At 44.1% G+C, this 27,500-nt stretch overlaps 3 protein-coding genes across 4 annotated transcripts in view; 2 read left to right on the top strand and 1 right to left on the bottom strand.

Moving 5' to 3' along the window:
• The window catches only part of rfx1b (regulatory factor X, 1b (influences HLA class II expression)), a 44,269-nt gene extending 40,845 nt beyond the window's left edge, over positions 1-3,424 (bottom strand). For both annotated transcript variants that reach the window (XM_063202674.1, XM_063202682.1), the window contains exon 1: positions 3,301-3,424. The gene's annotated coding sequence lies outside the window, so the exon portion shown is untranslated. The remainder of the gene's footprint in view (positions 1-3,300) is intronic.
• Positions 3,425-6,608: 3,184 nt separating this feature from the next.
• Positions 6,609-8,459, top strand: rln3b (relaxin 3b). The gene is made up of 2 exons (XM_063223847.1): positions 6,609-6,780; positions 8,069-8,459. Exons 1-2 carry the CDS (start codon positions 6,609-6,611, stop codon positions 8,377-8,379), a joined length of 483 nt encoding a protein of 160 aa, XP_063079917.1. The 3' UTR covers positions 8,380-8,459.
• A 1,184-nt stretch (positions 8,460-9,643) lies between these two features.
• The window catches only part of tnpo2b (transportin 2b), a 26,962-nt gene continuing 9,105 nt past the window's right edge, over positions 9,644-27,500 (top strand). The window contains exons 1-15 of the mRNA XM_063202667.1: positions 9,644-9,845; positions 10,974-11,073; positions 11,216-11,291; positions 11,505-11,654; positions 14,284-14,390; positions 16,703-16,836; positions 17,205-17,286; positions 17,755-17,877; positions 18,138-18,256; positions 18,552-18,612; positions 19,094-19,265; positions 19,890-20,042; positions 21,748-21,973; positions 25,969-26,140; positions 27,082-27,168. Of these exons, the coding sequence (XP_063058737.1) occupies positions 10,975-11,073; positions 11,216-11,291; positions 11,505-11,654; positions 14,284-14,390; positions 16,703-16,836; positions 17,205-17,286; positions 17,755-17,877; positions 18,138-18,256; positions 18,552-18,612; positions 19,094-19,265; positions 19,890-20,042; positions 21,748-21,973; positions 25,969-26,140; positions 27,082-27,168 (1,761 nt within the window). The 5' untranslated portion in view covers positions 9,644-9,845; position 10,974. The remainder of the gene's footprint in view (positions 9,846-10,973; positions 11,074-11,215; positions 11,292-11,504; positions 11,655-14,283; positions 14,391-16,702; positions 16,837-17,204; positions 17,287-17,754; positions 17,878-18,137; positions 18,257-18,551; positions 18,613-19,093; positions 19,266-19,889; positions 20,043-21,747; positions 21,974-25,968; positions 26,141-27,081; positions 27,169-27,500) is intronic.

The following is a 27,500-nucleotide window of genomic DNA, read 5'->3' as shown; positions in this document are numbered from 1 at the left end:
AAAGTAGGCAGGTGATCTCAGGTGCGCAGCACCGTTATAACATCTACAGTCGGTGCACAGGTTAATGCTGGCCAAAAACCCAAACATACAACCACACCATGACATTTGAGACAAGTGTCCTATGAAGAGAATAGCTCAAAATTACCCGAAATAGTCATGCAGTGATATAGAAGATCTGTCGCGCACATGTTAATTTTGCTTGCGCTCTTTCTGATGTTGTCATTAGAAGTGCAGTTGTTAGGAAGACTTGCACAAATAGCACGGTAAGACATGAAAACTACTTTCACCCCTGCTTGTAACGCCAACCCCTGGTCAGACTGAATGTTATGAATCCTCCCTACACACACGAGTGGCTTGTTGTAACTGGATATTAGAGAGCTTTGAGGCAACTTCAGACATGCTAGTCGACATCTAAAGTAAACAGAAATGCAACTAAGTTGACACGTTTACCCCTGCTGTCCACAGCAGTCTGTCAATTTCTGGCCTTAAAACAGAAACATAGCCAGTGAGGAGGTCATTTGAAAATGGAGGTATCGCACCATAGTATGGTGGACTGTACACAATGGAAACAAAAACTTTGGACTTTCACTGGGTCCACATTACACTGGCTGTCCAAATACAGTTCACTGTTATCACCTGTATGCACTAAGCTCCTCCATTCACACAAAATGTGTACAATACCTGGACAGATGACCAGGTGAAATTTGTATAGGTTCGTTACAGCTTCAGTTTTAATTTACTTACTGATTTCTTTCATCATTTAACACGTTTTTTCTCTCTTGTTTTACCACTAGATATCTGTTTCCGCAGGAGAACTTCATCAGACGACCGTTTTCACTGCCGTATGCGGTGAATAGGCTATACCAGTTTCTAATAGGCCTCTGATGAAGACAGAAGTTTGCCCTAGAAACATGTGAGGTTAGAACACTTTTTAAGATTGTCTGCAATAAAAGAAATCAGGAATATCCCTGGCTTGAAGACATGCCTTCAACCTTGTGCATAGGTCTTAGTTCCACCAACTTCAACATATCTAACTCAGCAGCTGCTCTACACTTGTAACCTAAGACAGCAAGGTGAACAAATATTAGTGTTGGTTCTCAGCTATGCATCACCAGTCAGTGGTGGCTTAAGTGTAGCCTGGCGACGCCATCCTATGTACTCCACCCAAAGATTTTGGCTCCACGCCTAGTCTGGCGAAACCCTCTTGGCTCGGTTCGCTCACTGTTCAGCCAATCAAACAGTTGAGAGTGGTGATGCAGAACTCATCCCCGAAGTCTGTTACTGATTGGTTAAGGTAACACTATTCACACTGTTGTTTTGTTATTTGTATGCTTTTGCGACACTATATCGTAACGGTCATGCTAATAAAGCACAATATGGGTTTTAATTTGAATTCGGAACTCCAATGACCAGTGGCACACAATGGGCTTGTTCGTGATGAAGCCGTGCTGAGCCGACCGAGCAGGACGCATGCGCAATGCAAAATTATGATGCATTCTGCTAAGGAAATTCTAACCAGAATGCATTGAAATGGCAAAGTGCACATGCATGCTGCGTGTATCTACTTCCTTGTTTTTATGTCTGCCTGCACAGTGCGGCCAGCCCTTTGCAGGTCTAGATCTGCTTGTGCGTCTTGTTTGCATGGATGGCCGTCTACTCCCTGTATGCATGGGTTCAGTCAGTGTTTCATATTGTTGTGGATGGACATTTTGATTGTGAAGGTGAGGAGTCGGGACAGCGTGTGAGGACAGAAATCCTATCTGTTTTGGAACAGAAAGCCTTTGTGGACAAAGTCTGCTACTCAATGTCAATAAATTATGACACTGTGTCCAACACCAACTGAAGTGAGCCTTTTAATTTCTACAAGTGACATTATCTTGACTCTTAACCTGAACTCCTCAGTTCATTTTTCACTCTTTTACTTTTGATAAAACCTGATACTCACGTCATCATATAACCTGGCAATAGTTTTCTAGATGGGGGGGGTTGCTTCAGCCCATTGATATCAATGGACGCTAACAATGATCATTTCATTCTCAGCTTAGCAAGAGACGTTGAACGCTTTAGGTCCGTCAAATGCTGTCTATGACAAGGAACACATTGAGGTAATTTCCCTGTCTATCCAACTCTATAATAGAGATCAGATCATGATCTACTAACTAAACTTGTACAAATCAGGCACTCACAAAGGGGAGTGAACATGTGGAGGATTACACATTAACAATAAAGACACAAATGACTCGACCATGTCACTTTGTAACAGCGCCGCACAGAGTTGGTGGAATACAATATCTTTGTATGTACTGTACGTGTCAACTTGTAACCCTGTTCAGTTCTTCCTTTGCACACAGACATCTTGACAACGCAGATAAGTTGTATATCAAACAAGGTGTTGAGTTCACTAGAGAAACAATCAGTTGTCTTTTGTGCTTGGCTAAAACAGCACTAAAACAGAGGCTTTGAGCATTCTTGACTTCAATGGAGTGCGTAATAGGTAACTTTGGGGTTTGTTCTCACCACCTCGTGAGTAGCAAGAGCTGTTAACGCGGAAAAGACACCAGAGCAATGCCCGTGTCCTTATTGGGCATTTACTTCTGATCTTGCACTTCAATTGGACAGAAAGAGTGTCAATCACGCCCTATACATGCAAGGACACCACCCCCTTTAAAAATCCGCCCATATCACTCCCTAGTGTGACAGCCCTGACGGACGATGTGGCAAACATATGGCCCCACGATGACTTTCACTTGTCTGTGAAAAAAGTTTCTGAAATGTTCTGGATTCCATCTAAGTGACCATCCAAGAGCTGAAAGCATTTAGTCCATTCTCATTTATACACATTACACTAATAACAATTCAAACGGTCGGAATTATTAACGAGCAAACGTTACATTAAAAATGCTGCGACTGGAGTGTCACTTGTTCGTACTCGACACAGCACGTGCGGCCATACCACACATTTTAAACGTCCTCAACACTTAGCGTACAGTAGTGACTTCGTAATTATTTAATACAGACCTCAAACAGAGTAAAACAATTATGTAGTGAGCTAAAACTACCCCTCTCATGATACATCACCCGCCATTTTGTACCACGATCGAGGATTTGACATCGTCATAACAACCGTCTGCGTTTGGAAGGCGACTAGCTGCTAACTAGTTGCCTGGCGAGGCATAGAGCTCTTGCAGTGCTCCACCTCGGTTTTGCAATAAACAGATTCAGGCAGTAAAATACCAACTATCTTTATCCTTTCCAGTAGAACACATATCGCTTAGGACCTTCAAAGTTGTGATGATTCACCTTTTTCTTTCCAAATGAATTTTCTTAGTTTGTCGTTGAGTTTTTCCCACTTAATGGTTCGGGTTGTTGTTGTTGATTCTCGTTGCTGGGTTCTTGTCGCCAGGACTACCGTGACTATGGCGCCTCGTCCTCACCCGGGCAACTGTTGCTACCCACCCGGTGTAAGACCCGCCCTCTTGCCCAGTGTTATTGGCCAAAGAAATTACATTGCAAGCATGCCTTCAGAGTTTATTGGACCATGTATTTGTCAGAAAGTATCCTACATTTCTAGTTGTTCTACCCATGTGTCAATCATCAGCTCCACCTATATGTAACCAAACACACCCCCCATCTGCATACCAATTGGACTTTACTCCTGCCTGTCACTGCCACTAATTTTCAGTGTCAGCCATAGCATATGGCATAGCATAGCTTGCACAGCACTATGGGCTTTGGTTCTGTGAAAGTATGAAAGTATATAATTAGGCCTATGATCATCACCATGATAGTAATAAGAAGAAGAAGAAAAGAAGGAAGAAAAAGAAGAGGAAAACGAGGAGGAAGGAGAAAAAAAATGATGGTGATGATTATGATGATTATGATAATTATACTGTATGCCTATGCATTGCAGGCTGGAAGCTCACTGCTCATAAGCATTTACAATTTCATAGATGACACGTCTCCATGTGTCCAGGCGGGGGCCCCAGAGGGTCATTGGTCTTGCTGACTGCTGCGGCAAGACAACATTTCCATCACTTTCTCTCCCTTATCTTGGTTGGCACTGAAATGTCAACTGCTCCATGAATTATGAGTAGTGGCGTCCTCCTTTAACCTTGCCCAGATTAAAGGTGCAGGGCACAAAACTTGAATCACTTTATACCATGGTTTCTTAACTGGTGGGTTGGGACCCAAAAGTGGGTCGCGACTCGTGGAGGGGTCCTTGGTCACTGCGCAAACACTGCAAAGAGCAAACCCATTTCTGTTGGTATGACTGACAATGGGGGCAACAAAAAAGTGGGTCAAAACCTAGTGACCATGGCCCTAAAGTGGCTCTAACGCAGGGGTCGGGAACCTATGTCTCGAGGGCCATTTACGGCCCTTGAGGCCGTTTTTTCTGGCCCCGATATAATTTCAGTGTTATACAGCTTCGCATGAAGTATGACATTGTAAAGAAAATACATTTGCAATACAATTAAGCTATATTCAGGGGACCTAAAGAAGGTGGGGTCTGTTGTAAAGGTGGCTGCCTTCAATATAGGCCTAAAGTACAGGGGGAAAGGTTAATGTTCATAGTACGGCCCTCTGAGGAGTTTTACGGCGCTTGGAGGAATTTGAAGTGGTCCTTCGAATGAAAAGGTTCCCCACCCCTGGATGCAAGGGCTCTGGCCTGCTACACCAGCAACCCGGGTTCGATTTCGGCCAGGGTCATTTGCCCATCCTTCCCCATCTCTCTCCCACCCATTTCTTGACTGTTCTCCACTGTCCTATTAAATAATAAAGACTCAAAAGCCCTTGAAAATATATGAAAAACAACTTAATGACCATAATTTGTTGGTCCCAAGACTTTTCCAGTTTAGAATTCCTGCTTTATACACCATTCAGCACATTGCTCTGTATATTGGTGTCTCTGAGCAGTCAAATATTATTGTTAATAGAAAATATATATTTTTTAACTTAGGCACAGTAGACAGTAGTGAGACATTGTGGACACTTTGGACATGTGTGTGTGCGCGCGCGCACGTGTGTGTGTGCGTGTGTGTGATTGTGTGTGAGTGTGTGATTGTGTGTAAGTGTGTGTTGGGGGGGGGTCAAGCATTATGCACTTAATAATCTTTGTTGCACTTACAACTCTGGCCTTTCTGTTCACCCTCAAGTAGGGGCGTAGTAAGCACACTGTACTGACAGTTTTGACTGGGCCTGGGACAAAAATCATCTGAAAGGGCCCTCCCTTGTTATGCATACAATGTCAGTGGGACCCAATTGGGGACCCCAATTGCATTGTATGCATAAAGAAGGTGAGCCTGGGACAACTGGCCCATTGGTCAGGACACGGATGGACAACCATTACCACATATAGGCTACCACCAACCATATATCACATATCCATTGATAACGCTTTCCACTAGGTTTTTGACTCCACCCCCCCCCCCCTTTATTCAGATAGGACAGTTTGAAACAAGACAGAAAATTACAGGCAGAGAGAAATGACTCTGGCGGGACTCGAACCTTGAATCCCCATGAGCCATCAGTATGCCTTGTAATAGTGAACTAGCTCCCAAGCAGCTGCCCAGGTTGCCTTTTGAGAAACCAACAGATCTAGGCCTATTCATAATCTTACAGGCCATGTATGACATGCCCCCTCATAGTCACCCCCAGTGACTCCCACATATGTCTCCAATACAAAAAAAATTCTAAACATGCAAACAAATGTATCAGCGAACAATATCATGCGAGGTGCGTCACTGGCCTTTGGGGTTGCAGATTGGAAGTCAAAGCCTAGTCCGAGGTGGCATCGCGTGGCACTGAGGTAGGGGGAGTGAAAGGTCACTGGCGATTAGATTATACCGTAGGTCACCCATTGGGTATGTGACATCACTTCCACACAGATAGGGGATCTTAATTACAAAATTCCCCAGTCCCACTATTGTCCTGGCAAAAGGTCTTCTGTAATCGTGTGAAAAAAAACAGTATCTGCTGATGAAGATGGCAACTGAGGTCATCGCATCTTCGAGCTCTGAATTGTATATAAAAGGGGCGAGAAACAGCAGAGGAAAGCAGAACATCTCATCTCACCTTAAGGAAAAGGAACATCAACTTCAAGGTAGGAGAAGAAGTCGACCGTTTTTATTTGCTATTGATGTAGATTTCAGGCCATAGTATGCAATTGGATATTTTTTTTAAGTTAAATCATTTATAATAGTATTTACATGTTATTCCTTAATCATTTACAAACATTTGTAAATGTCTTGTTCATTATGAGTTCATTATTAACTAAGTGTTACTAATACTTTATAAGTGATTTATAGTCGCCTGTTATTCTAAAGTGTTACCTTTTTAATTAATTGGTATTGGTATTGGTAATTGGTAGAGGAGAGACATTAGTATTCATCCTATTTGCTATTGAGAAGTCATGGATGGGAAACCTTTCTTCATTTATAAATTAATTGAATTGTTTCAGTGGTATAACAGGCCTTTTACTGTATGTTGATGAGATGTCAGGAAATTAGCGTTAATGATTACTGAAAAAAAAAACAATCTCGTCTTTTTGTCTTTAAAAAAAAAAAAAAATTGTCTGTCAATCTAGTCCCCGCCACCAAATAGTAAGCATGATGTGGAAGGCTATGACTCTGGCTGTCGTGCTGTTGGTTGCCCTGGTGGGCTCCTCCCAGGCCACCGAGGGCCACCCCATCTACGGCGTGAAACTGTGTGGCCGGGAGTTCATCCGAGCAGTCATCTTCACATGCGGAGGATCGCGCTGGAAGCGCTCTTTGGGAATGCCAGGTAAAGTGTAGAGATGCCCAGTGCAGTGCGGTCTAAGTGTGTATTCAGTGTTCTGTTATTTATTTGGAATATAGGCCACTGTATATATTTCAAATTACGTTATATATATAGTGGGCCTAAAAGAAGATAGACACATTACGAGTCCTAAAGAAACAAAACGAACCAGGCTTCATTAAAAAGTTTTTTTTTAATTAGATGTGAAATGTTTAGTGTTCAACATCTATAAAAATACACATTTGGCTTCATAGAAAGCATACTTGGTATTTTTTTACATTATTTATGCTCATGGTTTCACTTAAATGTTTGTTAAATTGTAGTAATAGAGTATTCACAAATGCATACTTTTGTTGACCATGTTATTCTGTTCTTACATCACTTTCGAAAAAATGATCGCCCAAGAAACAGCAGGTGTAAAAGGCCCACTCATTTCTAACATTGTATGACATTGTACTTTGGTGAGTAACTGACAGTGGGGTCTTAGAGACCAGAGCTTCATGCTATGGGTGGTGTTTTTCAACCTTTGCCCCATTTTCTCATTCTAAAAACTCACAAATGTTGCGGTAACACTTTATTTTAGGTTTACATCTATTAGCACTAATACATACATTATTAATGCCCGTGTAAGTAATTTGTAAGGCATGTAGTAAGTAAAATGAGAAAGTTGTTAGACATTTATTCGCAAATGTCTTGTTCATGCACATTAAGGGATTTATTACCAATATAACCATAGTAAGTATGGGTGAGGGGGGTACTCGTGGTATGGCAAAAAGGCTTTAAGGTATATGCAAGACAAATAAAGGTTGGGAAACAGTGTTTCCGAAACACTGATGTTGAATACTAGATGTTGTGTGGACAAGCCACTAAGACAGGGGTGTCCAACTCAAATGGACTGAGGACCAACATCAAAATCTGGAACGAACTTGCGGACCAAACTCAAAATTTATTTTGTTTAAAAATGGACTACATTTGTGCGGGCATGCACTTATTTGACAAACACTTTGTCCAATCATATATGTTAGTTCAAATGTGCCTGCACATATTGTGTTGCATAGGAGTTTAAGCAGTTTCATTGGCATGGGCCCACTACATTCCTGTGACACCAAATTTCATGTTCAAGTCTCGTTACACTATAGATTGTGGTGTACATGCGCCAACTGTAGTACACATTTGAAATGACCTCGCCGGCCAAATAAAATGACTGTGGGCCATATTTGCCCTCCGAGCCTGAGTTTGACATCCCTGACCTAAGATGTTGCTTGTTTGTTCTCCATAATTGCTGTGTTAACAGGTGAACTGGAAAACGAGGCCCTCTCCTCTCCAGAGACAGGTGACAGCACAGACCGCTGGAGCTCCTCCGACTCAGGCGCTGGACCCTCCCCCTACAAACCCCACCTGGTGGCAGACGCTCCGTCCTGGGCCGGCGGCGACGCAGAGGACATGCCCTCCGTGTTCAACCGCCAGGCCCGTTCCCTCATATCAGAGGAGATCCTGGAAGCCCTACGCACCTCCAACAGGAAAAGCAGAGACGTGGTGGTGGGCCTGTCCAACGCATGTTGCAAGTGGGGATGCAGTAAGAGTGAGATCAGCTCTCTCTGTTGATTTGATTGGATGAGATTAGAGTCACTCGTTCCTGCCTTTTTCACATTCATTGTTGTCTCATAACACAGGAGTCGGTGTGCCAGGCTATAAGAGAATCAAGAGTATATGTATATTGCCTGAGAATTGTTTTTTCTTCCTCTGAATATGGTCAAAAGTTTAACCATGAATCATAATCTCTGTTGAACATGCATGTCTGTCTGAAAAACAAAACAATAATAAAGACTTGATTACATTGATGAATGTATTTCGTGTGTGTATTTAATCCTGTGTCTACAACGTTAGTTGGTAGTGCAAGGAGAATTCCACTCTGAAGCATAGTAATAAGAATAACTAATGTTAACCTCAAATGCGGCCTAAAATCGCACCCTTGACCCGGGCAGTCATGTGTAAGCAGTAAGGGCGTCAGACTTGTAGCCCCAAGGTTGCCGGTTCGACTCCCGACCCGTCAGGTTAGTAGTGGTGGTGGTGGTGGTGGGGGGGGGGGGGGGGGGGTGCTGGGGGGCGGGTAATTAAGCAGTGCTCTCCCCCATCCTCCTCCATGAGTGACTGAGGTACCCAGAGCATGGTACCGTCCTGCCACACTGCTCCCTTGGGGCTCCATTGAGGGCTGCCCCTTGCACGGGTGAGGCATAAATGCAATTGTGTTGTGTGCAGTGTGCAGTGTTTACTTGTGTGCTGTGGAGTGCTGTACCACAATGACAATGGGAGTTGGAGTTTCCCACTTGGGCTTTCTTATTTTCTTTATATCACCAGGAAGGACAATAGATTTGTATGGCCTGATAACACTACATACATAACATGCATAGACATTTTCAGGGTGCAATTTGTAGGGGGGGGATGGGGGGGATTGTCCCCCCTTCGGGTTTTGATACCTCCACTTTTCCTAGAGGATTTTAATATTTGCGGTATGTAACTCCATTGATAATGCTTAAACGTATCCCCCCTTCTGGTTCTTCAACAAATCGTACCCTGGACATTTTAGCCATGCCTTAAGCACCACCTTACAGCCTAAACAAATCTGTCCATGAGGCACAAAGACACAGATTGATTAGGTTATTGTTTGTATGGCCTGAACTTCAGTCACACCCAGCCCTGTAGCAACAAGTTTGTTTTACCTTAGGACTTTGTCTCCATCTGTTGGTCATTATTGAAATAACCTTGGCAGAGAAGCCACCCATGTGAGAGAAAGAGCCAGCATTGATTGGACAATCTCGAATTGGTGCGATTTACGGAAGCCGGGTAGGTTCATAGGGGATCACTCGCTTGCCTCAGTCATACCTACGTATTAGAAGCTACAACCACCGGTGACTAAATAAGTCACAGATAAACACAGGTTTCAAGCAAAGACAAAGCGATCAGAAACACGCAAAATCAGCACCCTGCCGTAACAATCAGAAGTCATATTACGAAGAACGCATTAACAAGAAGATAAATATACAAGTGATTTTACAAACAGGCGATATCAGGTAAGTGTGTCTTTGGCGGCACTTTCAACATTTCAACTAGCGCTAGCTAACTAGCTAGTCAGCTAGCATAGCAAGCGAGAAAGATGTCACGATTGCAACATAGACGCTCATGCGAACGACTATGATTGAAAATGCCTTCATGTTTCTTCTTGTCCTTGTCGTTTATATGTTTACAGTTATGTCACTAACTAGACGTTGCTTTTTATCCTTTTGGCAACTATAACCAGACGGGGGCATATTTGTTGTTAGCCAAGGAAAACTGGGCCATGATGACGGCCTTGTCAGGCCAGGGAGTGTCGTGATGTCCATGCTTATGAGGACGGCGCTTGAGAAACTACATAATCTTAGAAGATTGAGATTGATTCGCATCAATGTGTGTGTCTAATTTCTTACAGGCACAACACTGCGTCACGTTAGTTTTACACACACAGCTGTAACGTTGCAAATGGCCTCGGTACTCGCCATTCCTTACAGAATAAAATGCGGGCTAAGTCGCATTGCATGCTGCAGCCAACAACCAACGTTAGGTAGCGGATGGGATGTAGTGCTAGCCGGCTAGCTACAATAAGCTAATGAGCTAGCCCTCGCAAGTGCCCTGCGCACAAGGCAGCAACTTTGCTGGCGAATTAGCTAGGTAATTGCGAGGCCCTGCTAACGTTTACAGTATTATAACTTCTCTAAACGAATCGTTTGTGACATTGGGAATGCAAACTTGAGGTTAAAGATGTAAGTAGCCTTCGCCCGGTGTAAATGTCCAGGCGGGTGACTGTTGCTAGCCACCATTCTGTCTAGTGCGGTAGCAACCACCTTGTTACATTCCACTGAATTTCTATTCACGACACACGTTAGATGTCAAACATAATACCGACTGCACTAGCACACGCGAATACAGACAGCCTTATCAAAGCCAGTCATCAATTGGTTTGTCTGCGTTTTATTCATCATGATAGTTTTTGCCTGTTGCATCTCATTAGTTCCCATGTCTTGTAGAGGCCCTGTGTAGTTCACTCATCCGTCCTTTTCGTTTTTGTGCTTTTGCTTCGTGTGTGCGTGTGTGTGGCTCTGTGCGTCTGTACTGTGCGCTTCCTATGTGTTGGTTCTTGTGCATGTGCATGCTGGTGCACACAGGATGGAGTGGCAACCAGACGAGCAGGGATTGCAGCAGGTGCTGCAGCTCCTGAAGGATTCTCAGTCCCCAGACACGGCAACACAGAGGGCTGTCCAAGAGGTATCCTTGACCTGTAGTTAAAGAAGGGAAATAAAACGTATAGATACTATTCCAAGTAGTTGGTGTATGTATTCTCTTTGAGAATGTGGAGAGACTGGTGCAACATTACGTTTCTGATACACTTCTTTGACTGCCCTGACAGAAACTGGAACAGCTGAACCAGTATCCTGACTTCAACAATTACCTTATCTTTGTCCTGACCAGCCTGAAGTCTGAAGGTAACCACTGAAGTCTCATTGTGTGTTAAATTCTCTTAAACACACCTCACTCATAGCACGGCATACTTTGACTTTGCTTGAATAGTTTTCCTACCTACTGAAATCCCGCCCACCCCTCTTAGACAAGCCCACTCGCAATCGAAAAACAGCTCCTTTTGTTGGTGTGGTGGTCTTCTACTCATAATCGTATGCAATCCTGCCTGCCTTTCGCAGACGAGCCCACTCGCTCACTGAGTGGGTTGATCCTCAAGAACAATGTGAAGGCCCACTACCAGAACTTCCCGCCCGCCGTGGCCGACTTCATCAAGAGAGAGTGTCTGAACAACATTGGTGATCCGTCCCCACTCATCCGAGCCACTATTGGTAAGTTAAGAAACCGCAAAGAGGGGTCATGGTTCACAGTCAGGGTCTAACGGTGGTGGCAATTCATATTTGGATCAGAGGGTTGCAGGTTCAAATCCCACCGTTTCCAGTTTTAAGAGTAGTGTGCGCACAGGGCAGTCTCCCTAACCATGGCTGAAAAGGAGTTGAGCGAGGCAACTTGACCCCACATCGTTCCAGGAACTAACCAATGCCCTGTCATGAGTCACTGAAGTTTGCATAAGGTCTATGTTTTTTATTAGGGGACAGCATGTAATTGTTATCCAATTGCTCACAGCTACAGTGTATGACATGGATGAATGAGAAATGGCCGTCTTTGATTGAAGAGCCATGCGAACCATAGGAACAATGTGCATAATCATTATCCCCAATGGACTGGGCCCTTTATCATAATCAAGTTGTAACGCAACAATGTAGCATTAAATGAGGGAAAATCTTTGAGCGTGGCTGTGAGCACGTGTCTTATGTTTGTGGTGCCCTTAAGGGAGACATTAATCCGTGGCTCGCTCCAGGGATACCTGACCCTGTCCCCAGTTCACTGGATGCTGCCCTGGATAAAGAGCCTCGGCCATATGCAATGGGATGTTTCCACTCGTTTCAGATGCTTACAGACTAGAGTCTGCTGCTGCCTGTTTGTTTACAGCCGTCAGCCATTGACTCAATTGCTTATTGCTATTGGCACACATCTTGTCCTGAATGAGATGTTTGTCCCTCTTTTTATCCGTGAAATTAAACGTTGGCCAAGTCTCCCTTGCTGAGTTATTGTTGCCCGGTCGGACAGATAAACGTTCTATGCTCTGATAACAACGGGGGTTATGGCCGTAGTTCGCTCCTTCTAAAACACATTCCATTCCTAATGCTGTGGATGTAAGTATTTATTTTCTAAATTGTCATGTACAACAGTTGTTCAGCTGTTGGGGGCTCTCAGTCACTCCAGGTAAACAATAGATATGTCTATATTGTAAACTACATCATTGTAAGCTACCAATAACCAATGATTCTGGTTTCATATCTTAGAGCGCTGTCTCTAACTGCGGACTAAATTACCCAACATGATGGCTGTGACCACCTTCAAACCTACAGCGACACAAAAATGGGTGATATTAACGTTGAGTGTTTGTATCTTGATTAGCAAAGTTAACATCCAGCAAATAATCAAAACGCAGTCAGGATATGACAGATGGTTAGAGGACCAAAATGTATAATCTAACACGGCTAAAGTTTGCTTACAACCTTGCTGTGAAGTTACACAAGTTGAATAATTGTATGATTGGAGCATATATAAGTATAGTTATAGTATATAAGTTTGTTGATCCATGAAGTGTCTAGTCTGTTGCGATACTGTTCAAATTATGACACTCGTTTGGATTTGGCTGTTTTTGGAAAGGGGGGAGGGAGCCAACACCCCTACCACCTTGCAGGGAAACTTGTATACAAATAACCCAGACACAATTTCCAGCAATATTGAGAAATGTATGACTTACAATAGTTTGCTGAAACGTCTGCATGGCTGTCAGAAACGGTCTGATCTCTGTCAAAGCTCAAGCTTTGCTGTGCTTTATTGTGATGGGTCAATCAACATTCTATAGCATAGCTTAGCTAAAGGTGAATTGGCCTCGTTTACATGAGACATTTAATTCAGAATTTACTCACTTTAATTCTGAATAAAGCTTAATTCCACTTTGAAAACGTCATGTAAACACTTCACAATTCTGAATTAAATGAAACCTCAAAGTAAACTCGACGGAACTATTTAATTCTGAATTAAATACATCATGTAAATGTAGCCATTGTTTTGGGGGATAAGCCTACCCATTAAAAAGAAAATTTTAGCGTCAAGCTTTACATTAAGGACTTAAATTCTTTCTGAACTTAATGAGACGAGAAAGATGGATACTACTACTACATGTTGAAATGATGAAAGACCAACACAGAGGTCTTGTAGACAGAGATGGGTCATTCTAGTTAATTTCTTGTACCCGGTTTATGTCGGGTGAACGCCCCTTTAGGAAACCCTCGGGGTCCTGAGGTTGAGAATAAATGGAGTCTCCTTAGCGCTGTAGATGTGCACTTGTGTAGGAGTTGCATGTGTGGGGTATCAAGTAACTTCAGGCGCTCATCAGTGTCGAGAAGTGCAAATTTTGAGAGCAGAGAGTAGGTAAGAGTCACTCTGACGTGAAGTTAAAAGTCCTTTATTTTGGTAAATGGTAAGGGTGTAAATTATAATCGAAATGTATCAATATATCGCGATATAATCTGACGATCGAATCGAATCGTATCGTAGGGCATTCTTTGCCATAACTTAAGTATCGAAAATAATCTAATCTAATAAATAATCTGGCATCTGCCCAATGCCCTAGCTCCATAACATAATAGAAGTGGAAAAGTAATTGGAAAAAAGTCGAATCGTATGGTATAGTATCGTGGGGCATTCTTGAGTATCGAAAATAATTGAATAATAAGATATCGATTATTGAATCGTATCGTTATGGAGGCTGTGATTTACACCCCTAGTAAATGGGATATGAAGCCGATGCATTTCTGTCTTGTGCGACCCTCTTTAGGGCTAATTGAATCTAATGTCTGCACGGTGTGTTGTGTTTGTGTGTAGGTATCCTGATCACCACCATCGCCTCCAAGGGGGAGCTGCAGACATGGCCGGAGCTGCTGCCCCAGCTCTGCAACCTGCTCAACTCCGAGGACTACAACACCTGCGAGGTGAGGAGACAGGAGAAGCCGTAGTTTGGATCACTCCTCCGTCTTTCTGTCTCTCTCTGTCCATCCTTAACTCCGCTGTCTTCCTCATTGTGCATCCCTCCATGTTTCGCGCTTTCTCTCTCATTCTCTCTCTTTCTCTCTCTTTCTCTTTCTCTCTCTTTCTTTCTCTCTCTCTCTCTCTCTCTCTCTCTCTCTCTCTCTCTTTCTCTTTCTCTCTCTTTCTTTCTCTCTCTCTTCTCCTCCACCTTCCTGTCTACTCTTCCTCTTCAGTCTTCCTCTCAGCAGTGTTCTGGCTTACCCCGAGTCCATTTGTTTCTGTCTTATCATTTATCCCTCCGTCTTCCTCATTGTCCATCCCTCCATCTCTCTCTCTCTCTCTCTCTCTCTCTCTCCACCCACATCCACCATTCCCTCTGCACATCGGTGTCAATCTTTCTCTTTGCACCTCTCTTTCTTTTATCACCCCTCCTATATTCCTTGTCTTCTTCCATCTTAAAAGGCCACAGGGTTACCATAGGTCAAGGAATTTGTGGGAAATCGTCGATTTTCACATCTCTAACACGCAAAGCAGAATAATCAAGAACAATTTCTGAGAATATTGGGATTTTTTTTTAGTGTATATACATGTATATACATATATGTGTGTATATTTATTTCGTCCCTTTGAGAGTCCAAAGTCCCTGTGCCAAAAATCAGAATGAGGTTCTAAGATATTGTATTGACTGAGCTGTTTGGTATACTATATAAAATGACCCAAAGCAGTGTAATGTATAATGAAATATGTTGAAATTCTGCTCCATTATTTCTGGGCAATTCAGGGAGCGAATGGTTTGACTTGTTGTGTGTTGAACCCTCAGTGAAATTTGATTTTGGGATTAAGAGGGAGATAAATCTCGTGCCTGTCCGTCCATCCAGTGACTCTGCTGAACCGTAGTGTGGAAAAAAGCGACCTACTCCCAAAACAAACAAAATAGTCCCCGAAAAGCTTAGCTGGTATAATCTCTCCCAGGTTTATTACATAATCTGTTCCCAAATGTCTGCCGCTGTCACACACACACACACACACACACAAAATCTCCTCTGCCACACGACTACTCAACGAATTACAGTGCAGAATCGTTGTCCCTCCAGAGCCAGACAGACATGCGTGACACCTGGGATACATTAATGGGATGTCTGTCTGTGTCGCTATATGTCATCAGCGATGCTTTTTTTGCGAGTGATAGAATTGTACGACGGGTATTGCATAACCATAGGCAGCATGGGTGTTACTAGGCCTTCCTCATTGGGGCACGTGCGGCCCATTAAAAATTGATTTCAGTGCATTTTTTGAGATTTCAGTAAGATTTTCCTAAGAAACTTTGTTACCAAAGTCTTGGAAAAGTACAGAATAGCCTGAAAGTGTGTTTGTAATTTGCATCACTTCTATCACTTGTATTTGGTCTGGGACTTTCTCCCACAATGAGTTAGAACAAACTTTGTTTAAGCTGGGTGGTCATGCCTAAGGAATGCACAATTCCTAGTAACTTCCCAAGTCAGCAGCACAAATTCCTCTCAGCACATATGCTGCTTTTTTTGGCCAGGGCTCTCTTTAAAAAAAAAAAATAGGTGACCGCCTCAATGTCCACTACTCTGAAAAAATGGAGGACAATTAAAATAAATAAATACAAAGCACAAGCTAACACCAATGCTTAAAGTCATGTTGCAGTTGACCTGACCAATGTGGTCAGTGGGGTCAGGTTCACTTGCTTACTTGGGTCTATGTGATGTCATTTCTATGGCCACTAGGGCGGTGTTTCTCAATGGGGGCTCTACAGCCCCCCAGGGAGCGTTAGATGGCCCTTGGAATGTGCTGAGAGCAAGACAACTGAGAGGGGGGCACCCAGCCACAAATGTACAGGGAATGGAATGCCCATTCAAAGTGAATGGAGGCCATCACATCAATCTGGAAAGCTGTATAATAATCGTACAGCGTAATCAATAATGGCACACAGAAAATTATTATTAGCCAGTGCTGTTTTCATAATAAAAAATACACACATTTTTAGGGGCTTTTGTGCCTTTATTGATGGGAAAGAGGAGATTATGACAGGAAGTGAGTGTGGGGAGAGAGAGAGATGGGGAAGGATCGGCAAATGAACCGGGCCGGAATCTGACCCGCCGGCGTAGTAGCATTGGCATGTGTATAATGAGGTCAGGGGGCATTAAAAAAAAAGAAAGAAAGAAAGAAAGAAGGGTTGAGAAGCACTGCACTAGGGTGCGGAAGTGAGGCTGTGTCCTCTGACTCTTGTCTCTGTGTGTGTTGTGTTCAGGGCTCGTTTGGCGCGCTTCAAAAGATCTGTGAAGACTCCTCGGAGCTGCTGGATAGCGACGCCCTGAACAGGCCCCTCAACATCATGATCCCCAAGTTCCTGCAGTTCTTCAAGCATTACAGCCCCAAGATCAGGTTTGTGGTGGAGAGCCAGTGCAGTGCTGGTTCAATTATTCAACTTCACAGTACACTTGACTTTTATTTTTCAGGGCATTTTACATTAATGAACATACACATGCATAGCGTATGTAAGTATGCCAGAGTACAGCACCACTGCTAATTTCTGTCTTGTGGAAACCGGTCAAGACCCCTTTCCCCTCAAATAAGAAGCGGGAAAATGTATATGAAGTTAATTTGCTTTTTTGTCTGCACTTTGTACTGCATTTTTACTGAATGTACTGCATTTAACCTTTGTTGGGCAGTAAAGATTGTTGTTATAACATTGCAGTTGCGATTAATCTTCTTTACCCTTCCCGTCCCTCCTCTCCTTCTCCTCTCCTCAGGTCCCATGCTATCGCATGCGTTAATCAGTTCATCATCAGCCGAGCTCAGGCGCTCATGGACAACATTGACACCTTCATCGAGGTGAGAATGACAAGCTGCCACAGCTGCTGCCTGGCCGCCTGCCTGCCTGCCTGCCTGGCCCTCGTGCCTTGCCTCTCTTGAGGTGCTGCTGCTGCCTTTCTGGGTGGTTGTGCCTCGCCTTACCTCTCTCAGAGCTGCTTTTTGGGGTATAGAGATAGTAACTTGTGTGACGAACTTGATTTGGATAACCTAGAGGTTGGGAATCCTTTTTCCACTCTGTTTTTGAAGAATGATTATGATGCACAGAAATGAAAAATTCTGAAATAAGTCCAGGGCATTTTTGCCGGACCTGAACATTTGCCAGGCCCCATGATAATTTCCGTAATTTTTGCTAGAGATTTATTTCTTGTTCCTTTTATTGTTGTGCTTCTTGGTCCAGCTTGCCAATTACTTGAGGGTGTGCATACACATTTTACTTTTACTGACTACACTAGTGTTGCTAACCCTGTCCCTTCCCACTGTGTGTAGTCTCTCTTTGCGCTGGCTGCCGACGAGGACTCGGAGGTGCGCAAGAACGTGTGCCGGGCCCTGGTCATGCTGCTGGAGGTCCGCATCGACCGCCTCATCCCCCACATGCACAGCATCATCCAGGTAAACACACCTACACATGCACAGCATCATCCAGGTAAACACACCTACACATCCCCCACATGCACAGCATCATCCAGGTAAACACACCCACACATCCCCCACATGCACAGCATCATCCAGGTAAACACACCTAGGCGTCTGCTACACGACCACCAAACATGTTCTAGTAGAGCAAGAAGAACTTCAGCAAACAGAATTCAAAATAATGGTTAAAACCAAAATGCTTCATGGACTAATGTCCTCTCTCTGTGTCCCTCCAGTACATGCTCCAGCGTACGCAGGATACAGATGAGAACGTGGCCCTGGAGGCCTGTGAGTTCTGGCTGACGCTGGCGGAGCAGCCCATCTGCAAGGAGGCCCTGTCCGGACACCTCGTCCAGTGAGTAGCTCCCCACCACCCCACCCCACACAACACCACGCCACAGTGGGCTTAAAGAAACACTAACTAGATTTTTAAACTTGCCATCTTGTCCAGTGAGTAGACCCTCACCACCACATACACCACCACAGTGGGAGAACGCAAACTGGGAGTCATGGTCACAGTCAGGGTCTAATAGCAGTGGCAATTCGTCTTTGGATCAGTGATCTTAAATGATCTGAAGTTCTGTGGGGAAAGTCTCTGAAGAATTTAGTTTTTGCGGTTAAATAATGTGATTCAATGTGTCTTTCTACAGACTGATCCCAATCCTTGTGAATGGAATGAAGTATTCCGAGATCGACATCATTCTTCTGAAGGTGAGTGAGGGTGGAATATTCCCTTTCAAGATTTCATTCGCTTTTTTTGTTTCACTCCTCTCGAGTGAACAGTTGGAGGTAGACACTCATCACCCAAGTAGGGTTTGGGGGTCGTTCTCTCAAGTGGTACTCAAAATGAATCAAATGGAGAGCCTTTTTGTTGCCTTTTTAAAATTTCTTTGGTCCTCTGCTGTGAATGAATGCTCTCAACATCCGAGTGCACTCATCTCGGTTCTGTGTCTTCTAGAAGTGTACTCGACCTGGATGAATGAGAATCCTCAAGACACTTCAGGGGGGGGGGCTTTCTCGAAAACGTAGTTGTTAGCCAGTTAGCAACTTGGGTAGTTGCCAGATGGGAATTGCATTACAAACAACGAAGTAGCTAACGTCGTTAGTGACTATGGTTTTGAGAAATGCACCCCTTTATTGCTCGTTATGTGAGAAATGTGCTTCTGTCTTGCTCACATTTGTGCGTGTCCAGGGCGACGTGGAGGAGGACGAGACTGTGCCGGACAGCGAGCAGGACATCAAGCCGCGCTTCCACAAGTCGCGCACCATCACGCTGCAGCACGAGGGGGGCGAGGGCGAGGAGGGGGAGGACATCGACGAGGATGAGGACGATGACGACGACACGCTGTCCGACTGGAACCTCCGTAAGTAACACCAAACACAGGGGCGTGATGTTAGCTGGGTTGCCACCTCCGGCCAAAGAAATCGTCGGAAGCCAATGGTGTCCCTGATGCTCCGGGTCAGACAGGTCCATCGAAGTGTGTGTGTGTGTGTGTGTGTGTGTGTGTGTGTGTGTGTGTGTGTGTGTGTGTGTGTGTGTGTGTGTGTGTGTGTGTGTGTGTGTGTGTGTGTGTGTGTGTGTGTGTGTGTGTGTGTGTGTGTGTGTGCATGCTGTTGCTGATAAGTAAATGTTCATGGGACATGTTGGTTAACAATTGAATATATTAGTAGGTCTGCAACTCTCAGACAATTACAGCAAATGTGTGCATGATGCAACTGTGTGTTGTGTGTCCTCCTGGCAGACATGAAGTCACTTAACTTGGAATGACGTTTCTCGTAAGCGCTGTTGCTAGCCAGTTAGCAACTTAGTAGGTTGCCAATGGGAAATTGCATTGCAACCAAGTAAGCTGCTAACTTAGTTAGCAACGACGCTGTCGAGAAACGAGCTCCAGGACCGCATTTTTATTTTATTTAGAAGTTTTTAAGAATGTTAGTTCTGTGTGAAACACCTGAGTCTAAATGGAACTGTGCTGTGTGTGTGTTGACAGGTAAGTGTTCGGCGGCGGCCCTGGACGTGTTGGCCAACGTGTTCCGTGACGAGCTGCTGCCCCACCTGCTGCCCCTGCTCAAGGGGCTCCTCTTCCACCCCGACTGGGTCATCAAGGAGTCCGGCATACTGGTCCTGGGCGCCATCGCAGAGGGTAAGGACTCCAAACAGTTAACAACATATCATTGCTGTCGCAGAGTTAGGGATGGGATATCGGTATCGGTGTATCGGTATCGGGTTCAGATATCAACATGATTCAGAGATCGGATCGGATCGGATCGGAATTTTCCTAAAGTATCGGAATTTTTCTGATACTGACATTGAGCCAGGTGTAATGTTAATTTCACTTGCATATTAGTTTTCAGGATAAGATTTTTACTTTTTTACTTGTTTCTTTTACTTATTAATTGGTTTCCTGTTCTTCTGACTTCCTTTTCTGACCAAATAGTCTACTTGGGCCTACCTCAAGTTGAAACCCATGCATATATGTGGTTTTGGTATAGGATCGGAGTAGTATCGGTACCGGCAGATATCCAAATTCGGTATCGGATCGGAAGTGAAAAATGTGTATCGGTGCATCCCTACGCAGAGTGTAAGGACCTGTAAAGCATGTCATTGTTGTCGCAGAGTGTAAGGACTCATCGAGTCTCTCTTGGCAAAAAGTTGATGCATCATGAGACGAATTAAAATCGGAGGGTAAAGGGATTAAAAGTTTCTTGTTCCCTTTTTTTTTCTCCATTTTATTGTTGTTATTTTTTACAGATATTGATTACCAATGTTATTTCAGTGTCGATTTGTAACTTCAGGGCATGGTCTCCGTTGGTGTTTAGTTTTGTTGCGATTTGTTATTTTTTTTAAGTGATTTCCATACATTGAATCCTCCCAACACACTGTTTTTAGTGATTGCCACTGTCGGGTCCTTGTCTGTGCTGTTCCAGGTTGCGTGCGGGGCATTGCGCCCGATGCTCCCTGTTTTTAGCCATGTTACTGAATACTTGTACTCTACTGTTTTGGTATGCGGTTGCACGCCACGCAAGGCATGGGTCTCTGTAGGACTTTGTTTTTGGTAGTAATTGGGTCATAATACTTTTTTTTATAGGGATTTTCTCTGAAGAGTCCTTGTCTTGTTATTCCTCCACCGGTCGCATGCAAGGCATGATGCCAATACTCTGGTAGTGATTTTACTCACTACTCAGCTGGGATTACTTTCAGGTTGCATGCTGGGCATTGGTTTTTACTAACAAGTAGTACACTAATGTGCTTCTTAGGCTGTATACAGGTTCCCGACAGACTATTTCTAGTGATAAGTCAGTGACAAGTCTTTGTGTCTTTTTCTTTTCTCCTTTCTTCTTACAGTTTCAGTCTCTTAGCAATACTGTACTTCAAATTTTGAATGGAGTTGTCACACTGACCAGTCAAATGTGTTTTAGAAGTTAAAATGCTAACTTTGGTTTCGTTGAATGTCCGCACACCTGGTCCCGTTTCGCTTTTTCTTTTATTTTTTTAAAAATCTGATGAAGAGCGTGTAGCTTGCAAGCGTTCACTTGTTGAACAAAAAAAAATAAGGAAAAGCAAAACGGCAGTTCATTTTCCTGATAAATTCCTCTGTTACGTCCTCCAGGTTGTATGGAGGGCAAAGTGTCTGATCATCTCTGATTTTTTTTTTTCCCTGACAAACTCTTTGACTGTTGTTGCTGTTGTCCAGGTCGGATGCAGGGTGTGGTGCCGTTGCCACACCCGCCCAAGCTGGTCTGTGACACGAAGGCGCTGGTTGACACATTCTCTCTCTCTCTCTCTCTCTCTCTCTCTCTCTCTCTCTCTCTCTCTCTCTCTCTCTCTCTCTCTCCCCCTCTCCCCAGGTTGCATGCAGGGCATGGTGCCCTACCTGCCCGAGCTGATCCCGCACCTCATCCAGTGCCTGTGTGACAAGAAGGCCCTGGTGCGCTCCATCGCCTGCTGGACGCTGAGCCGCTACGCCCACTGGGTGGTGAGCCAGCCGCCCGACGCCCACCTCAAGCCCCTCATGACCGAGCTGCTCAAGCGCATCCTGGACGGCAACAAGAGGGTGCAGGAGGCCGCCTGCAGGTACGCACTGGTGGGGCTGTGTGGCCACTTGGGCTGTGTGTGTGTGTGTGTTTGGCGTGCGTGTGTGTGTGTGCGCAACAAGAGGGTGTAGGAGGCCGCCTGCAGGTACGCACTAATGGGGGTGGTGGTGGGGCTGTGGGGCCTCTTGTGTTGTGTGTGCATGAGTTTTGGCATTTGTCTGGGACTTGGTGTGTGTGTGCGTGTCTGTCTGTGTGTCTGTCTGTCTGTGTGTCTGTCTGTGTTTTGCGTTAGTTTTGTGGGTGTTTGGTGGTGAGCAGGCAACACAGGTTGATTCAAATACTGTGTGTGTTTGTGTCTGTCTTCTAAACAGTCCCCCCATCTACCTGACTGAGGTTTTACCAGTCAAGATCTGCTGGTTCAGTAAATAGGGAGATGGACATGGAAGACTGTAAACGTCCATGCACAAACATGTCAAACGCGTTGCAGCAGAATCTAAATGACTAATTTTCTCACTTGTGCTACTGGTCCGCTGCATTATGTTAACAAAGTCTGGGCAAGGGCTTACTCGAGCCTACTCAGGACTTAGCTAATACTGTAAATGCATGTAGGGCAGGGGTGCTCAATAGGTCGATCGCGGTCGACCAGTCGATCGCGGAGGCAGTATTGGTAGATCGTAGGAGGACACTTAGATCGTAGGAAGACACTTAAAAAAAAAAAAAGTTCCCTATGGATACCCAGAATCTGACAGGCTAACTCCAGGCGTCTACACTGTAAATAGCCTACCATAAACACAACGACGTCTTCAGATAAGGAGGATAACTGTCAAGCGCCACACTCAAACTCTTCATAAGTCATAACATCGGAGCACAAAAAAATAGGACGGCACGAGACGTTTGCCGATACCGTGCGCTATATGTTCAGTTAGTACAGGCAGCGTCACCGCTCAAAAGAAACAGCCAGAGAAGAAAACAATAGCCCGAACACCGGGAATCTCCTGCTTTTTCCCCCCTTTTAAACAATGCTCTGAGAAGTGCAGGCAAGATGCAACTCCCGCATTGAGCGTGGAGTTGGCTACTTCGATTAGATTTCATAGGCACGCGTGCGAGGGGAGAGTGAATGATGTGTGCCTGTTTAACCTGAGTGCAGGCGCGTCTTTTCAAATGGTCTGTTCAGCGCGGCCGCTAGACAGAGAGCGCGCTTTTCGGTCAATTCAGTAGATGTCTCCTTGTTTATTTTTTGGAACTAGGGATGTCTGTAACGTCCACGAAGACAATATCATCCACGTGAAAACGCCAAACGCCCGCTAACCGCTGTTCTGTCTACTTCTCACAGCGGCATTAAAAAAGTCCTCCACGAAATCCCAAACCAACAACCCTTCAAATAGGTGACAGCAAGCATGCACACATGAAATAACACTTCAGGGAGGGAGAAAATAGCTCTGCACTCATATTAAAGTGAAAAGGGGGTTACATAAAATCTGTCCGGAAACCAAGAGGGCACATCAATAAATTCATTAATATTATGTTCATTTATGAAAATTACATTTAGCCTATCATAAACTTGATAGCCTACTATGGTCTCCCTTTGTGATCAAAAAAGGTCTGTATGAGGTTGTTATTCAACGCTGATTCACCTTTCATTATTATTGATGTGTAGGCCTATATAGGCCTACAAATACATGTTCATATTGTGTTAAAATTGCATTTCTAACATCTGTATTTTCAAATGTTCTCCCCTGAACCCCCAGTAGATCACTTCCACACACCCATTTCAATAAGTAGCTCACATGTTGAAAAAGTCTGAGCACCCCTGGCGTAGACTATTTCTAATCTTGCACATTGCATCTAAATGTAGGTAAAAACAAAGAAATGAATTGTTGTGTGCATTATGGTGCGTTTGGCATCGTGAAGGAAATGGAAAAATTAAAGCAAACAAAGGAATGCTCTCTCTGGCCTTTTTTTCATTTATCATCTTTCTTCAGGGTTGCCGCGGGGTTGTAAAAGGTAGTAAAAGGTAGTAAAAGGTAGTAAATGAAATTAGACCAAATTAAGGCTTGTAAAAAGTAGTAAAAAGTAATAAACGTCATCTGACCAGGTAGTTTTTTTTTTTTTTACCTCCACAATGTGTATGAAATATGTTTTTTTTTTTTTTTTGGATTGACAAACAACAATTGATAAACTAGCGTGAATTTATATGTTACGACTAGGACCTGAATGGACTCATTTGTACCTTGCGCGCATACGTTGAATCAATCAGGGTTGTATTTCTCAAAAGCGTAGGTGTTAGCCAGTAAGCAACATGGCTCAGTACCAATGGGAAATTGCATTGCAAACAAGAGCTAGCTAACATAGTTAGCAACCTTGGTTTGAGAAACGCACCCCGAGTAGCCTTGGCGACCGGCTCCGCTTGCCGCCAATCTACAGAGTTGTTTATATCGCATTTGCAGCCGACACATCGCTACACAACTGCTACATTATTCTTCTTCTTTTGAGAAGTTTGTATGGCGTTACTTGAGAGATATGGGCAAATGTAAGTTTTCAGACCTCTGGCTGGAGGAAACTTCTTTTAAAGACTGGCTTAGGCCAGTAGTTGGCAACAGCCGAGAGGCGTATTGTAACGTCTGTAAAAAAGTTATAAACATTACGTGGATAGGTGTGAAGGCAGTGAAGTCTCATATGGATTCAAATAGCCACCAGACAAAGATGCGCGGACGAAACTCGCAGCTACCGCTGTCACTGTTTTGCGCCGGGACTAGTGCTACACCGACCTCCACTGCCCCCTCAACCTCCAGCACCGTGACCACATCTACCGCCGCCGGTACCTCAACCTCACCTGCTCCCATCAACAGCATTCCGAATCAACTGCTCTCCACCACCGCCACACTGCAGGCCGAGGTACTGTGGTGTCTAGATTTGGCTTCGAAACACCACTCCTTCAACTCCAATGACGGCATTGCAGAGCTATTTGTCAAGATGTTCCCCGACTCCCAAATTGCCAAATCCTTCGCTTTGGCCAAGGACAAGACCGGCTATATGATAAAATTTGGGATCGCCCCATATTTCAAGAGGCAACTAGTCGAGGCCATAAATCGTGCCGGCCCTTACGTGCTGATGTTTGACGAGAGTTTAAACCAATCGTCCAAAAAAAACAACTGGACATCTCTCTCTCTCTCTCTCTCTCTCTCTCTCTCTCTCTCTCTCTCTCTCTCTCTCTCTCTCTCTCTCTCTCTCTCTCTCTCTCTCTCTCTCTCGCTCTCTCACACTCTCTCTCTCTCTCGCTCTCTCACACTCTCTCTCTCGCTCTCTCGCTCTCTCGCTCTCTCTCTCTCTCTCTCTCTCGTGCTCTCTCTCTCTCACGTTCTCTCTCTCTCGCCCTCTCTCTGTTTAGTGTCTAATTTTGAAGTTTAAGTTAAGTTATTCATTTTTAATGAAATATTGTTTTTGCACTATTAAACATAATTTTATTATTAAATTTCTTCCCATTTAACACATTATTATTCGCTCATTATTTCAAGGTCCAATTTATAGCTGCTCAAAAAGTCTGTTATACACACATGCACACTCGCATACACCTACAAAGCCTCTTTCTCTCGCCCTTTGGTTCCATGTTCTGTTTGTCCCTCTTTCTTTCACTCTCTATTTGGTGAGTTGTGTCCAGTGTTGAAATTGTGAGGAAATATTTCAATAATTAATTTTGGAAGCATATTTCTTTACTTTACCCCGTCACTTTACTTTACATTATGCTGCTGCAGTTTGACGTCGTGTTGGTAGTAAAAAAATATTGTGGAGGTAGTGAAAAGGTAGTAAAAAGGTAGTAAATACAACTTAAGAATCTCTGTATATACCCTGTGCTTTTTTATTAAATAGGTATGTGTCCTTGTGTGTCTTCTTTTAATTGGACCTTTAGTTTGGAATAAAGTCTGATGATGATGATGAAGAGGAGTAGGAGGAAGAGGAGGAGTAAGTCTTAACCTTTCTAAGTATAAAGTGTAAATGGCTGGTCTCTAACACCTCTTGTTGGGTCCTCCCCTGCAGTGCGTTTGCCACCCTGGAGGAGGAGGCGTGCACGGAGCTGGTGCCCTACCTGAGCTTCATCCTGGACACGCTGGTCTTCGCCTTCGGCAAGTACCAGCACAAGAACCTGCTCATCCTCTACGACGCCATCGGCACGCTGGCCGACTCCGTGGGACACCATCTCAACCAGCCGGTACGGATGAGTTTAGACTTGAACCGAATCGAAAAGGGAGAGGTGTCAATGGCCCAATTTCTCCATGGTTCTAGCAATGATCGTCTTGTAGAGAAAGATCATTCAAACTCCCCCCAGCTCATGCAAAGGAGTGTTCTCAAGTTTGGTCTCCCAAGGGGGCATTGTCCTTTGTCATTCTTCTTTTTTCTGTGATGTTTGGTGGTGGCTTGCACAAGATGTGTGCTATCGCCATCTACAGCGCTAAGGGGACTCCATTTATTCTCAACTGTTAGACTCCAGAAGTCTCCTAACCAAAGTTCTCCTAAAGGGGTGTTCACCTGACATCACATGGATCCTGGAAAAAGTCAGAGTCTGATTTATCTTACTGTAATAGACGATCATTGGTACTAGTTTCGCAAGGGGGTGGGAGGGGTTTTGCAGACCTGAGGACCGTTCCATTGAAATGTATAACGTAACGCCACACACCCCTTGAATCAGACTGGAACCTGTTCACGTTTGGCACCCATAGCAACGCATTAAGTTGGGGGTTCTCTATATATGCAATCTCTGCTTTAATCCTAACAATGCATAAACGTTTGATACACATTTGATATTTTAGATTGGATGCGTATTGGTCTATCTGGTTCTGGTCTAATTTAACCAGCTGTTATGGACTTCTTGGAGTGCATAGTATATCATGCTTGTCTAGAATTTGAAGTCTGTCTCATAGTCTATTTTCGAACACCTTCAAAACCCAGAGGAAAGAGGCAACTTAAAGTTTGTTGCTTCATGGTTGGTATTTAATAAGTACCATTAAGTACAATATACTTATGTGGCAAGAGAAATACTCCCGTTGGAGGTAGAACGTTTTGTAAGTTTGTAAATTACAGCTGAACTACCGTTTTAACAACGAAAGGGGAAAGACCTAATTTTTCTTGCATATTATTTTCTCTTATTTTCAGGAGTACATCCAGAAGCTGATGCCTCCCCTCATCCAGAAGTGGAACGAGCTGAAGGATGAGGACAAGGACCTCTTCCCCCTGCTGGAGGTAGCTGTCTCTGTCTCGGTCTCGACAGTGATTCTTCTGTGGAAGAAAGTCTTACTTGAACCAAATGTTCAATTCCCAAACGCTGTGATTATCAGTGTTTAAAAACATGGTGTATGGTTTCATGATAAGGCGGGGAAATTATCACTTTTACTACTATTCCCACTATGCCTTTTTAGAAACATCGTTAGCAAAGGACACTGTCAAGAAATGACACCCCTGTTCTCATAACTGTATTAGAAACATCCAGAGCCATGGAAATAAGAGTTTTGTAAAAATGAAACATTTCGGTCAATGGGATTAGCCAAAGATGGTGGCTCAAGGAGCCTTTGACA

This window comes from Engraulis encrasicolus, chromosome 1, assembly GCF_034702125.1.
Source record: "Engraulis encrasicolus isolate BLACKSEA-1 chromosome 1, IST_EnEncr_1.0, whole genome shotgun sequence".
Lineage (NCBI taxonomy): Eukaryota > Metazoa > Chordata > Actinopteri > Clupeiformes > Engraulidae > Engraulis > Engraulis encrasicolus.
This window is presented reverse-complemented; position numbering and strand designations above follow the sequence as displayed.

What these genes read in the sequence shown, in the direction of transcription:
- rln3b (XM_063223847.1), top strand. Translation starts at nt 6,609, where the DNA reads ATGTGGAAGGCTATGACTCTGGCTGTCGTGCTGTTGGTTGCCCTGGTG. An exon ending in GCGCTCTTTGGGAATGCCAG is followed by an intron (nt 6,781 to 8,068) that starts GTAAAGTGTAGA and finishes CTGTGTTAACAG; the next exon opens with GTGAACTGGAAAACGAGGCC.